The sequence below is a fragment of the Cenococcum geophilum genome (genome assembly GCF_001692895.1).
Source record: "Cenococcum geophilum 1.58 unplaced genomic scaffold K441scaffold_7, whole genome shotgun sequence".
Taxonomy (NCBI): domain Eukaryota; kingdom Fungi; phylum Ascomycota; class Dothideomycetes; order Gloniales; family Gloniaceae; genus Cenococcum; species Cenococcum geophilum.
In genome coordinates, this window is record NW_027137565.1 from 107,240 (window position 1) to 121,342 (window position 14,103).

The window sequence follows — 14,103 nt, forward strand, 5'->3', positions numbered from 1 at the left end:
CTTCACCTAATCTGCGTAATCCTCTGTCGCAACGTATATATCACTTCTTTATCTTCTCCCATCACGCATTGTGCACTCAGTACTCCTCCAAAAACGACCCGAATAAGCTTCCCAACATGCCGTCGTCTCAGCACAGCGACCTGATGGGCTTGATGATGCCCACCTTTTCCGGAACAAAGGATGACTTCGGCAAAGAAATTGAGGATCCGATCCCCCTCTCATTCGATCGTATCAACGAAGGCCGGCCTTTCTTATCCGATTTCCTACTGTCCCGCTTACCTATCGAGCTCGTATGGCACGTAATTCAGCTAGTTCCTCAAGAGGACTTGAGAAATTTCGCTCTAGTCAATCGCGACTGCCGCCAACTTGCTCGCTCCCGTCAGTTTGCGAACGTCAGACTTGACTACAGCGATAGCGCTATCGGTATCCTCGGCGTTCTCCTTAAGGAGCATGAGGAACGTTCCGAAAACCACGGCAAAACTAGGCTACCATCCATAGGGGCCTGTATCCGGAAAATCACTGTCGCCACGAACCCTGGATGGATCACCTATCGCCATGAGATTGAGCTTTCCGAGGACTTCGCTCAGTTAGATGCAGACGTGCGAAAGGCACGTCTTGATGAAGCATGCAAGACTTTCTTTGAAGAGTACATGCCCAAAATCAGTTTGGTCCTTTCGAATACACAAGTTTTGCCTCGTTTAGAATATCTGTTCTGGGCGGATGGCGCCCCCGTCGACAAGAACTTCTTTGAGGCAATCATTTCCTCAAATCTTCGGCATCTTGTTCTCCAGCGCGTGTCGGTTGACAAGGAGTTCTCCCTTGGTCTGTCATCAGACCAATGTAGATGGCGCTTGAATTCACTGTATTTGGATGTGATATGGACGATTTCGGGTGGTGGAGAAGATGTTGCCACATCGCCACTTATCTGCAATCTACTTTGTCTTGCAGCACCAACTCTGGAGTCTCTCACATGGGCATGCCTTAACATCCTAGGATCAACTCCGTCCGTTCAGCTACCCGACCCTGTCAACGAACGCCCATCTTTTAGGCGGTTACAGGATCTAAAGATTGGCAGCATTATGAAGTACGACCCTGCCTGGCTCGATATCCTAATTCAGCCGGGCGGCTCCAGCCCGATCCGGTTCTTGGAGGTTGATATCAGTAAAAATCCGAGGGTTGCAGACTTCTTCAACACGTGTGGGTATCTGCCCAATCTCGAAGTATTTGTGTGGAGTAGCCTTAAGATGATGAACCCTTCACTAGGCTTTCTTCAAGCGAATTCCCACATCCGAAAATTGAGGATCGATGGTGAAGCACCTCAATTCCTTGAAGAACAACTACTCCCTTTGCTCCGCAGACAATTCAAAAATCTCATTTCTTTGAGCCTAAGATGGCCTGAGAATCAAGATCATATTCCGCAAAGCGCACTGGATCAGATATCCACCATACACAGACTAGAGCAACTTTGTCTGAGTGCGGGATGCCAAGCAGGATGGAGGCATTCGTGGGTCATCAACCATGATGCTATGCAGAATTGTATCCAAAATTTACGAAATCTTCGCAAACTCGCATTTTCCCGGGATACTTATATTGAGCAAAACCTAGACCTAGAGACTCAGGGGGAAGGGGATCCCGAGCGCTATTATGAGGACAGGTTTCCCCGTAATTTGGCGACCCTCGTCGCCCAACCCTTCTTCAGGGAAGGAGACCCTGTAAAGAAGCTCGAACTAGTATGGGAGATGCAGCATCGAAATGAAATGGTTACGATAGCTGCGAAATACGCTGATTCGCTGCCAGAGCTGGAATGGATCTATCTAGGACAGCATCCGATGCGCATTGATCGCGGCCCAACGGGAATCACGAAGCCCATTCCATTATCAACAGAAAGGGACGACTGCTGGACCTATCTCCGAAGGATGTTCGGAAGGGAAAAGGACCTGACTTTCTAGAAGTTGCGTAGAGGGCCTAATTGGTACACTTGTTGCGTTTTAGACATTAAGATCGAAGTTGGCCAGCCAGTCGACGGTCGGGAAATGGCTCTCGGATGCATAGGACGGTAGGGACACGAAAAGGTAGGTACTGGATGGTTAGCGGCGAGGAGCGGAAAGGTCAGAGTCGATTGAGTGAGATGAAGTGAGGCCTCACTTCACCCCGCTCGCTTAATTTAACCCACTACAGGCAAAACTCCTTAGTACGTTATGGGTTTTGGCGCCAAATGTATCGTAATACCAATGGTATTGTTATATCAAGAGTCACGTGTAGGGTAAATAAGCAGTAAAACTTTAACAAAAAGTGGTTCTTAAAGCCTAAAGGGTATAGATTTCCCTCCTTATAGGCCAGATATACCCCCTTCCCATGCAACTAGTTATACCGATATTGGTGGTAGAGCTTAACGATATCGCCCAAAGTCAGATTATCGCTAGTCACACCAAAAAGGGCATGATTAGGGCGTGTAGATCGTAATACCAAATATATCATTATATACCCGGTATCGTATTAAGGAGTTTTGCCTATAGCCGAAGTAAAGGTATTAAAAGATAGCCTAGATAAACCCTAAATAAACTTTAAGCAAAATTTTAAAGTAAGATCTAAATATCATTATAATATATTGTAATTATAATAGGGTTCCTCTAAAAAATACTTTAAATTAAGTAAACTTATAAGTTATCCTTTGTTTTAAAAAAAAAATAGAAAAAAAATAGTAAATAAAGTATACAATTTTAAATATATTAGTAATATATTTTAATTAGTTATTAAACAGTATAAAGTTTACTAAAGTTATTATTAAATATAGTAAAATCTTTTATAAATGTTAGTTACACAAGGTGATATCACGTAGCTACGGTTCGTAGATAGTATGATAATAATTGTTGTTCTTAAATGAGGGAGGGCGAGGAGCTTAAGGCTCCTCGCCACGCTACTGCCGCGGCGACACGTGACGGCAACTTGCCGCACGTAACGGCAAATTGCCACACGTGATGGCAATTTGCCTTATGTGGTAACCACTTGCCTTTATTCCCAATACTGGCAACTCTTCTTTTATGGTTGCTATCTATATATATATATACCGCTTAACTAGCGTAATAAATATTAATCCTCCTTACTTACTATTGCTATTGTAATATAAGTCTCACTGTCCCAAAATTTGCCTCTTAGCACGTGGTGCTTTCTTACTTAGGAGTTGTAGGTAGGTATTAGAGGTCCAGGTTAGGCTTAGCATAACCTTAGGTTATGCACAACCCCCTAAGGTCCGCGACATATCGTCTAAATATTACCCCCCCCTTTTGGTAGTGGCCCCTACTTTTTAGACGCGTTTTTAAGGCCTAAGTTAGTACTAGGTTAGTATAGAGGATCTTATTACGCGCCTTTAACCTTATTATCGCCTTAATAATCTAATTTTTAACCCTCTTCCTATTCTTATACCTACGCTAGCTCCTAGCTTACGTGGGGCTTCTAGTTTTATATAGAACGGCCTACTATAATTCTAATTCTATAATACAGAGCTCTCTTCTTCTCCTCCTTTATTAATATTTATGTGTTTAGTGGCTTTATTTACCTATACCCGCGCCGCGCTTACGCGTCTTCCCCCTAACCTCTTGCGAAGATAGAGTCTTTTAAAAATCTTCTTACCCTACGGTCTACTTTGTAGTCAAAGGAAACCCCTTTAGCCTCCTCCTCCCCCTCTTCCTATAGCCTCTAGAATAAATTTAAGGCCTAAACGGTATAGCTATATAATATTTATAAGGCTTAGCGCTTAAAGAATACTATAAGGGCGTACGAGTCAAAGTAGAAAGAGTGGGAAGACTAGTATATAAGACTAGAAGGTAATATAGATAGCGCCTAGGTAATAGAAGATAAGCTTTACTTATTTTTAGAGTAGTAAATTATTAACTAGGAATTATAGGCTGCTAGCTATTAAAAACGGAAGTTAAAACAGAAAGAGATATAGAAAGATAGTAAGTAGGTAAAAAAGAGGTAAAAGATAGTTAAGCGGGTAAGGTAGCTAAAGGGGAAGTTAGCTATAGGGGTAGCTATAGGGGCAGCTATAGGGGCAGCTATAGGGGCAGCTATAGGTATAGGGGAGGAAGCTATAAAGAAGGAAGGGGAGATATGGGATAAGGAGGCCCTAGATACCCTATTTAATAAAATAGTCTAATACTTAGTTATAAATAACTATATCTTCGCTATTACTAAGCTTTACGCGTAGTAGTTAGAGGGTAAGACCTTATAGCCGCTATAGGGGGCGAAGCTCTTAGTAGTACTAGACAGCGTCCGCCGTAATAAGAACTAGATTTAACGCGTTAACTTTATTAATTAAGGCCTATTTATAATTACTAGCGGCTATAATATTAAAGGGCTTAAAAAGGCAATTACTTAGTACTAGGAGACGGGCTCTAAGATACTAGGTTTAGTTAAGTCTTACCTTTAAACTATAGCTAAGTATTTATTAGGTTTATATATACCTTACCTAGTCTATATAGCTGCCGTTTTCTAACCCGTTCCTTAGGCTATACTACTATTACCTATAGTAAAAGTAAATAAGATATTTAGCTTACTAACCTTATTCTTATTAAACTAAAGAATAAAGGGCCTAAACTAGATAAGTTAGCGCTGTATATAATTATATTAATAATATAAGGAAAGTAGAATTAGTACGGTAAGGTTAAGTATATAGGCTATATACGGAACGCTAACCCTATCCTTTACCCCCTCTCTATAATAGCCTTCTACTTCTTTAACCGCTAGGGTAAAGACGGCGCTAAAAGCTTTTTATCCTTTTAGCAGCTAGAGGACTACTATAACTTATACGTCTTCCCTAGTAGTATTAAAGTACTATAACGGCCGCTAAGCTATTATACGCAGTTTAAATAGAATAAAAAGATATTTTAGGGGGTAGGAATTTACTTAAAGGAGAAGACCTATAGCGCCTATAAGCAGAGCGTTTAGTATACCAAGCTTAGCGGCGTTAAGGAGATCTAAATTAAATAGGCTAGACGCTAGAATATAGACGTGATAATAGGAGCCTACCTTAGCTACCTACCTTATATGTTTATATAGTTAATTACTAGCTTCCTAAAGGAAAAAAAGGGCTACTTTCTCCCCTACGCACGGGAGGTGCTAGAGAAGGCCCTCTGTTTAAAGATATGGCCTAAGACTAATATCTAGCTAAAATACATAAAGGCCTACTACCTAGGTAGGGCCGATAATAAGGTTATATAGCTTAACCTTATAGGCTTAGGATTTTTACGCCTCCTCCGCACGCTTAGGGTAATCCTATTATAGGACTTAGTAATCCTATATAAGTAGTTCCCGCTCTACCCCCTATAAAAGAACCCCCTCTTTAGCTATAAGGAGTATTAGAGGTTTACTACGCGGGTAGAAAGCTTGCTAGCTAACGTAGTTATGCCAGATAAGCTAATAATATAGAAATATTAGCCCGCCTATAAGGCTATAGCTGTGACGGCGCTGGAGCGCGTCACCTAGTCAGGGGTTCGCTTAAGACTTGGCGTGTGTATATAGACGTGGCCTCACCACCTTCTCTTGCTCCTTAGCTTAATATCTTCGTAATACAGCATTCGTTCGCTTGATCTTGCAAGCATTCGTTCAAGTCTCTGTCGAGACNTTTGTTCGATGGTTCGAGCCGTCACATTATATTAAGCTCCCCAGTCATATGCAGGCTGCGGTATCATGTCTCAGGTCACGAAGTCCTGNGGTAGCTGGGTTGCGAGAAGCTTAGTCCCTATACCATGCAGGCACCCTCATGTTTCTTTTTGTTTTTATTTCAATTCTCTACCTAACGGCCGCCTATGCTATGGGGAAGCACGTGCCGGGCAGTAACCTCTTTCCGACCGTACGAGCTCGTCGACCGACCAAGCAACGCGTATATCCGTCAACCGAACGCGTGTGCCTACCGACCGACCTATCGACCGAATGACGACGACGCGTCTAACGCGTATATCTGTCGACGATCGATCGACCGACCGACCGACCGAACGACCGTACGTCTACGGACGCTGGCACCGTACTGCTACCTAAATAGTCCTTTTTGACAGCCACTAAGCCACGTATACTCTGAGGAACGAAATCGACTAGGACTACCGACGCTGGCATCACTCTGCTATTGACTACCGATCGTGCCGATATGCATACGATCTATATACTAGACAACAGTAGCGCCAATATGCCTGCTACTACGACCTGACCACGATCGTGCCGTTACGCCTGCGATCCACGACTTCCGCTTGCATCGTACTGCTACAACAAACGACTGCTGCCCTGCCAACAGTCGACGAGACAATGATCGTGCCTCTACGCCTACGATCACTCGACCAATTGATGCCCAAGCTCTACGTTCAACCTGCTATTACAAGACAACGATAGACGAGCTCTGTGCTCGACCACTATCGTTACCGCCGCTAGTACCGTACTACTACCCGAACAGATATCTGCTGCTCTGCCTGCAGCTAAACCTTAATTCGCCACTACTGCTCCTTGCCTGCAGTACCACAATTAACTTCTGCTGCTACGCCCGCAGCACTACGATCGACCCTTGCTGCTCTGCCTGCAGCATTCCAACTGACACTCGCTGCTCTGCCTGCAGCATCTCATCGACTACTGCTGCCCCACCTGCAGCAAATAACTACAACTGTATACAAGGTAGACGAGTACTGGAGAATGCGCCTGAGGGAAGGCTTTTTCAAAGGGGGGGTGATGTGACGGCGCTGGAGCGCGTACCTAGTCGGGGTTCGCTTAAGACTTGGCGTGTGTATATAGACGTGCCTCACCACTTCTCTTGCTCCTTAGGCTTAATATCTTCGTAATACAGCATTCGTTCGCTTGATCTTGCAAGCATTCGTTCAAGTCTCTGTCGAGACATTTGTTCGATGGTTCGAGCCGTCACAATAGCTAAGCTAAGATATAAGGCCGCAATCTCTAAGATAAAGGGGGTTTAATTACGTATGTAGATAATCTTAGAACGCCTTAGCGAATAGAAAGGTTATAGTATTATTTATATTTATATAATCTAGTAAGGGAAGATAGGTATCTAGATAGGGCCTACGGAGTCTATATCTACTTTAAGCGAGCCTATACCGGTCTACTATAACGTTTACTATATCCGCGCCGTCTATTTAGCCGTTTATATATCCGTACTACCTACTTAGCGCTATCTATAATATCCGCACCGTCCGCCTTAGCTATCTATTATATTATATACCCGCCCGCTTAGCTGTCTACTATATCTATATTACCCTACTAGCGTAGGCATAAGCTAATACTTAACTATCTCTCTAATTTATCCTTAACCTATAGGCGCTGCTAAGGAATATAAATACTTTAAGGCGGTAATTTAGTCTTCTAGCTTTAGACTAAGTAAACTTTAAGGCTAGCGGGTGGCATTAATTAAAGCTCTTAATTACTACTAGGGGGTACGCTGGCGGGTTAACGGCGAGGCTATATTTTATAGCCATTACTATAAAATTAAGGATATAAGACGGCGCGTAAAAGATGGTATGGTAAGAGATAAGAGATAAGCTATTAACTAGCTAGAATAGCTATAGGTTGGCGTTTCTTTAAATTAGCTTTATAAGAATATCTAAATAGTTATTTTACTATAGTAACTAAGACGCCTTAATATATAACTATACTACGGTAACTAAGACGCCTCTATATACGATTACACTATAGTAACTAAGATACCTTAATATATAACTGCACTATAGTAACTAAAACATCTTAATATAAGACTATACTAGTGACTAAGATATCTTAATATAGGACTATACTGTAGTAACTAAGACGCCTTAATATATAACTATACTATAGTAACCGAAACGTCTTAATGTAGGACTATACTGCATTAACCAAGACGCCTTAATATAGGACTATACTATAGTAACTAAGACGTCTTAATATAGGACTATACTATAGTAACTAAGACGCCTTAATATAGGAATAGAGCCCGTTTAGGTGTTATAAATTTAGAGTAATATTATATAACTATCTAGAAGTACCAATTTAACACAAATTATATACCTTTTTGCCTAAAATCGCGTGCGAAAGTACTTGGGGGCGGTCGCTGCGCGACCTCATATAGGGTTCGGGCGTGTTATTAGTAAGGGTAGCCCTAACCTCGTATTAACCTAGGTTATAACCGCGCTAAATCAGCCCCCCTAATATGTGATAGGTATTAGAGGTCTGAGTTAGGCTTAGTATAACCTTAGGTTACGTATAACCCCCTAAGGTCCACGACATATCGTCTAAATATTCCCCCCCCCCTTTTAGTAGTGGCCCCTACTTTTTAGACGCGTTTTTAAGGCCTAGGTTAGTACTAGGTTAATATAAAGGACCTTATTACGCGCCTTTAACCTTATTATCGCCTTAATAATCTAATTTTTAACCTTCTTTCTATTTTTATACCTACGCTAGCTCCTAGCTTGCGTAGGGCTTCTAGTTTTATATAGAACGGCCTACTATAATTCTAATTCTATAATATAGAGCTCTCTTCTTCTCCTCCTTTATTAATATTTATGTGTTTAGTGGCTTTATTTACCTATACCCGCGCCGCGCTTACGCGTCTTCCCCCTAACCTCTTGCGGAGATAGAGTCTTTTAAGAATCTTCTTACCTTACGGTCTACTTTATAGTTAAAGGAAGTCCCTCTAGCCTCCTTCTCCCCCTCTTCCTATAGCCTCTAGAATAAATTTATGGCCTAGACGGTATAGCTATATAATATTTATAAGGCTTAGCGCTTAAAGAATACTATAAAGGCGTACGAGCTAAAGTAGAAAAAGTAGGAAGACTAGTATATAAGACTAGAAGGTAATATAAACAGCGCCTAGGTAATAAAAGATAAGCTTTACCTACTTCTAAAGTAGTAAGTTATTAATTGGGAATTATAGGCTGCTAGCTATTAAAAACGGAAGTTAAAACGGAAAAAGATATGGAAAGATAGCGAGTGGGTAAAGAAGAGGTAGAAGACGGCTAAGCGGGTAGGGTAGCTAAAGGGAAAGTCAGCTACAGGGGCAGCCGTAGAGGCAGCCGTAGGGGCAGCTGTAGGCATAGAGGAGGAAGCTATAAAGGAGGAAGGGGAGATATGGGATAAGGAGGCTCTAGATGCCCTATTTAATAAAATAGTCTAATACTTAGTTATAAATAGCTATATCTTCGCTATTACTAAGCTTTACGTATAGTAGTTAAAAGGTAAGACCTCGCAGCCGCTATGGGGGGCGAAGCTTTTAGTAGTACTAGATAGCGTCCGCCGTAATAAAGACTAGATTTAACGCGTTAACTTTATTAATTAAGGCCTATTTATAATTACTAGCGGCTATAACGTTAAAGGGCTTAAAAAGGCAATTACTTAGTACTAGGAGATAGGCTCTAAGATACTAGGTTTAGTTAAGTCTTACCTTTAAACTATAGCTAAGTATTTATTAGGTTTATATATACCCTACCTAGTCTATATAGCTGCCGTTTTCTAACCCGTTCCTTAGGCTATACTACTATTACCTATAGTAAAAGTAGATAAGATATTTAGCTTACTAACTTTATTTTTATTAAACTAGAGAATAAAGGGCCTAAACTGAATAAGTTAGCGCTATATATAATTATATTAATAATATAAGGGAAGCAGAATTAGTATAGTAAGGTTAAGTATATAGGCTATATACGGAACGCCAACCCTATCCTTTACCCCCTCTCTATAGTAGCCTTCTACTTCTTTAACCGCTAGGGTAAAGANNGCGCTAAAAGCTTNNNATCCTTTTAGNAGCNNNAGGANTACTATAACCTATACGTCTTCCCTANTAGTATTAAAGTACNNTAATAGCCGCTAAGCTATTATACGCAGTTTAAATAGAATAAAAAGATGTTCTAGGGGGTAGGAATTTACTTAAAGGAGAAGACCTATAGCGCCTATAAGCAGAGCGTTTAGTATACTAAGCTTAGCGGCGTTAAGGAGACTTAAATTAGATGGGCTGGACGCTAAAATATAGACGCGATAATAGGAGCCTACCTTAGCTACCTACTCTATACGTTTATATAGTTAATCGCTAGCTTTCTAAAGGAAAAAAAGGGCTACTTTCTCCCCTACGCACGGGAGGTGCTAAAGGAGGCCCTTTATTTAAAGATATGGCCTAAGACTAACGTCTAGCTAAAATATATAAAGGCCTACTACCTAGGTAGGGCCGATAATAAGGTTATATAGCTTAACCTTATAGGCTTAAGATTTTTACGCCTTCTTTACGCGCTTAGGGTAATCCTATTATAGGACTTAGTAATCCTATATAAGTAGTTCCCGCTCTACCCCCTATAGAAGGACCCCCTTTTTGGTTATAAGGAGTACTAGAGGTTTACTATGTGGGTAAAAAGCTCGCTAGCTGACGTAGTTATACCGAATAAGCTAATAATGCGGAAATATTAGCCTACCTATAAGGCTGTAGCTAAGCTAAAATATAAGACCGCAATCTCTAAGATAAAGGGGGTTTAATTATATATATAGATAATCTTAAAACGCCTTAGCGAAATAGAAAGGTTATTAGCATTATTTATATTTATATAGATCTAGTAAGGGAAGACGGGTATCTAGATAGGGCCTATAGAGTCTATATATCTACCTTTAGGCAAGCCTACGCCGTTTACTATAATATCTACTATATTTACGCCGCCTGCTTAGCCGTTTATAATATCTATACTACCTACTTAGCCGCTGTCTATAATATCCGCACTATTTACTTAGCTGTCTATAATATCCGCACTACCTATTTAGCTATTTACTATATCTGTATTGCCCCTCCTAGCGTAGGTATAAGCTAATACTTAACTATCTCTCCTATTTATCCTTAACCTATAGGCGCCGCTAAGGAAATATAAAATACTTTAAGGTGGTAATTTAGTCTTCTAGCTTTAGATTAAGTAGACTTTAGGGCTAGCAGGTAGGCCGTTAATTAAAGCTCTTAATTATTACTAGGGGGCACACTAGCGGGATAACGGCGAGGCTATATTCTATAGCCGTTACTATAGGATAATTAAGGATATAAGACGGCGCGTAGAAGATGGTATAGTAAGAGATAAGAGATAGGCTATTAACTAGCTAGAATAGCTACAAGGTCGGCGTTCTTTAGATTAGCTTTATAAGAATATCTAAATAGTTATTTTACTATAGTAACTAAGACGCCTTAATATATAACTATACTACGGTAACTAAGACGCCTCTATATACGATTATACTGTAGTAACTAAGACACCTTAATATATAACTGCACTATAGTAACTAAGACGTTTTAATATAAGACTATATTAGTGACCGAGACGTCTTAATATAGGACTATACTATAGTAACTAAGACGCCTTAATATAGGAATAGAGCCTGTTTAGGTGTTATAAATTTAGAGTAATATTACGCGACCGTCCAGAAGTACCGATCTAATATAAATTATGTACCTTTTCGCCTAAAATCGCGTGCGAAAGTACTTGGGGGCGGTCGCTGCGCGACCTCGTGTGGGGTTCGGGCGCGTTATTAGCAGGGGTAGCCTTAACCTTGTATTAACCCGGGTTGTAACCGCGCCAAATCAGCCCCCCCGATATGTGATAGACATCTAATAGCCCTAAAAACCACTAAAAATAAAAAAAACTATACCTTAATATCTTAATAATAGCTTAATAATAAATTCCAAAATGTTATAATTAGCCTTTTATACCTATATTAAGACTTTTAATAAAGTTCTAGTATATTAAGTTTTAGCTCCCAATTTTAAGATAAATTGCGATATTTACGATATTTTTAAAGCTACTTAATAGGTTATTTTTTAAATCTAATAATAGGTTTAAAATAGGTATAAAAGGCTAATTATAAAATTTTGGAATTTATTATTAAGTCATTATTAAGATATTAAGGTACAGTTTTTCCAATTTTTGGTAGTTTTTGGGGCTACTGGATGACTGATAAAACACGTTAGGGGCATAGGGAGCCGTTCCACGTGCTTCCCCTGCCCCGTAACCAAATTCTACTACGGAGCGTCTAATTTATGACGTCTCCGTCATTGAATAAATTTGATGCCCATTAAGCACAACACAATCCTTAACTACTAAACCTATAAGCTCCAACACAAACAATCAAGCATGGGGGCCGACGCGAACACACTGTCTATTGCCGCATTTACGGCCCTAGGCACCATAGTCGGCTACCTAGGCACGGAGGTAGCCTCAGCCTCCATATTCCATCGCATGTTATGGCCATCACGATTCTACAACATCCGGAGCCTGAAATCTCTCATTGCCATTGTTTTCCTGATGCCTATCGGCGGGCCTATTCATAAGGCTGCTGTCGAGGCCCTGGATAGGCTCGTTTTCGCCGGCCTGTGGAAAGGCTATTGCCGTGGCGACATGCTCGGGACGGCTTTCTACAATGATACAGGACATCACTACGTCATGCGGATGGCCGACGGCAGTAAGAGTGAGAGAAAAGCGGCGCGGAACGCCTTCTGGATTACGGTGCTAGGTCTTATTCCCTGGCAGCCCCGAATCGACACGGTGGATCCTGCCACACCAGGAGACGACGAATCGGCGGCAAGAGTCGTGCAGGAAGTCAGAGCACAGCGCCCTGTGTTCGTACTCAATATTTTGAGAGCGGATTCTACTGTTGCCGAGAACCTGCCAATAGTTGATGGCGATATTGGCCGACTGAAATTCCGGTATATTGCAGCCATAATAGCGAGCGAGATCATTACACTCGCTGTTGGGATTGTTAACGCTACCGTCTGGAGGAGTCTCTTCTCTATTTGGTACCTTGCTCCTTTACTTCTCAAACTTGTAGGACTTTTTTGCCGTGTTCGGCGGAAGTCGGTCGAACCTTCGTCAGTACGGACTGCACCGGAGCACGGGGGGAAGACGCCACTATCAAACAGGCCAAAGGACGAACAATTGTTGTGTGAAGTTGAAGACTTCTCTAAGGGCTTTCTTTTGATTGAAGGGCCGTCTGAGCTAGTCCTTCAGTTCTTTCGACATTACGGTCATCCTATTCGCCATCGGAAGGGCGCCTTTGGAGATCGTGTTCGGGAAGTAATATCTATGTTTACCGTCGTTGGCTCCATTGTGGTATATCCTGGAGGGCTGATCGCCTTCATTTTTGCTCCTACCACTATTCAGTGGGTCTGGCTGGGTTACCAACTATACGCCATGCTCGCCATGCATCTGTATCGTTTTGGCGGGGCTGAGCATATCGGAACGACACAGGAATGGATTGCTAGAGAGTTGTCTAGTCACAACAGCGTATGCTTTGACGATGGCAGCGGGAATAGAGTGGTCGCCCAGCTGGGAAGTTCAATCGCTTCATCTGTCTCTGAGGGTCGGAGAAAAGTCGAGCACTTTGTGAGGCAGAAATTGAGGGATCATGCCCAGAACTCCATGGCCACACCTAGTCTTAGGCCTCAGACCTGGCCCGAGCGTAGCCGGGCCCCTAGCAGCTAGGGTTAGGGAACGGTTGCTAAAAAAATTTCCCAATTATTATATCTTAAAAACCACTTATTAAATTGCTTTAAAACTTTAATTAGGGTCTTAAAGTAAGTATAAAAGTCTAATTATAATTATTTATTATTTATTATTAAGCCGTTGTTAAGATATTAAAGAACCTTTTTTGGGGTTTTTGGGCCACATGCTTGTACTGCCCACTTGCTTATCGATTAATGTGGCACACGGGGTTTTGCTCGTCCTTGGGTTTTGCTCGTTTTGAACATCTAAATGCGCAAGCAGGCCCCACCAAAAATTACAAAAATCGCAGTGTAATATCTCAACAACCACTTAATAATAACTTCTAAAATTTTAGATTTAGACTTTTATATACACTTTACAGCTTCTATTAAAGTTGCATAGTAATTAGTTAAGTGGTTTTTAAGATATAGTATTTTAGCCTTATTTTAGCCCCTAAATTATAATATCTTAAAAACTACTTAACTAATTATTATATAACTTTAATAGGAGCTATAGGGCGTATATAAAAGTCCAAATTTAAATTTTTAGAAGTTATTATTAAGTGGTTATTAAGATATTACACTGCGATTTTTGTGATTTTTGGTGGGGCCTACTTGCGTATTTTAATATTTAAAATAAG

General features: G+C 41.1%; 2 protein-coding genes across 2 annotated transcripts; both read left to right on the forward strand.

Moving 5' to 3' along the window:
• Window positions 1–2,347, forward strand: K441DRAFT_654226 (uncharacterized protein). The gene has a single exon (XM_067647660.1). The coding sequence runs from the start codon at window positions 117–119 to the stop codon at window positions 1,947–1,949; it is 1,833 nt and encodes a 610-aa protein (XP_067507724.1). The 5' UTR covers window positions 1–116; the 3' UTR covers window positions 1,950–2,347.
• A 9,891-nt stretch (window positions 2,348–12,238) lies between these two features.
• Window positions 12,239–13,600, forward strand: K441DRAFT_654228 (uncharacterized protein). Its single transcript, XM_067647661.1, has one exon. It carries the CDS (start codon window positions 12,288–12,290, stop codon window positions 13,461–13,463), a length of 1,176 nt encoding a protein of 391 aa, XP_067507725.1. The 5' UTR covers window positions 12,239–12,287; the 3' UTR covers window positions 13,464–13,600.
• Window positions 13,601–14,103: the final 503 nt, after the last annotated feature.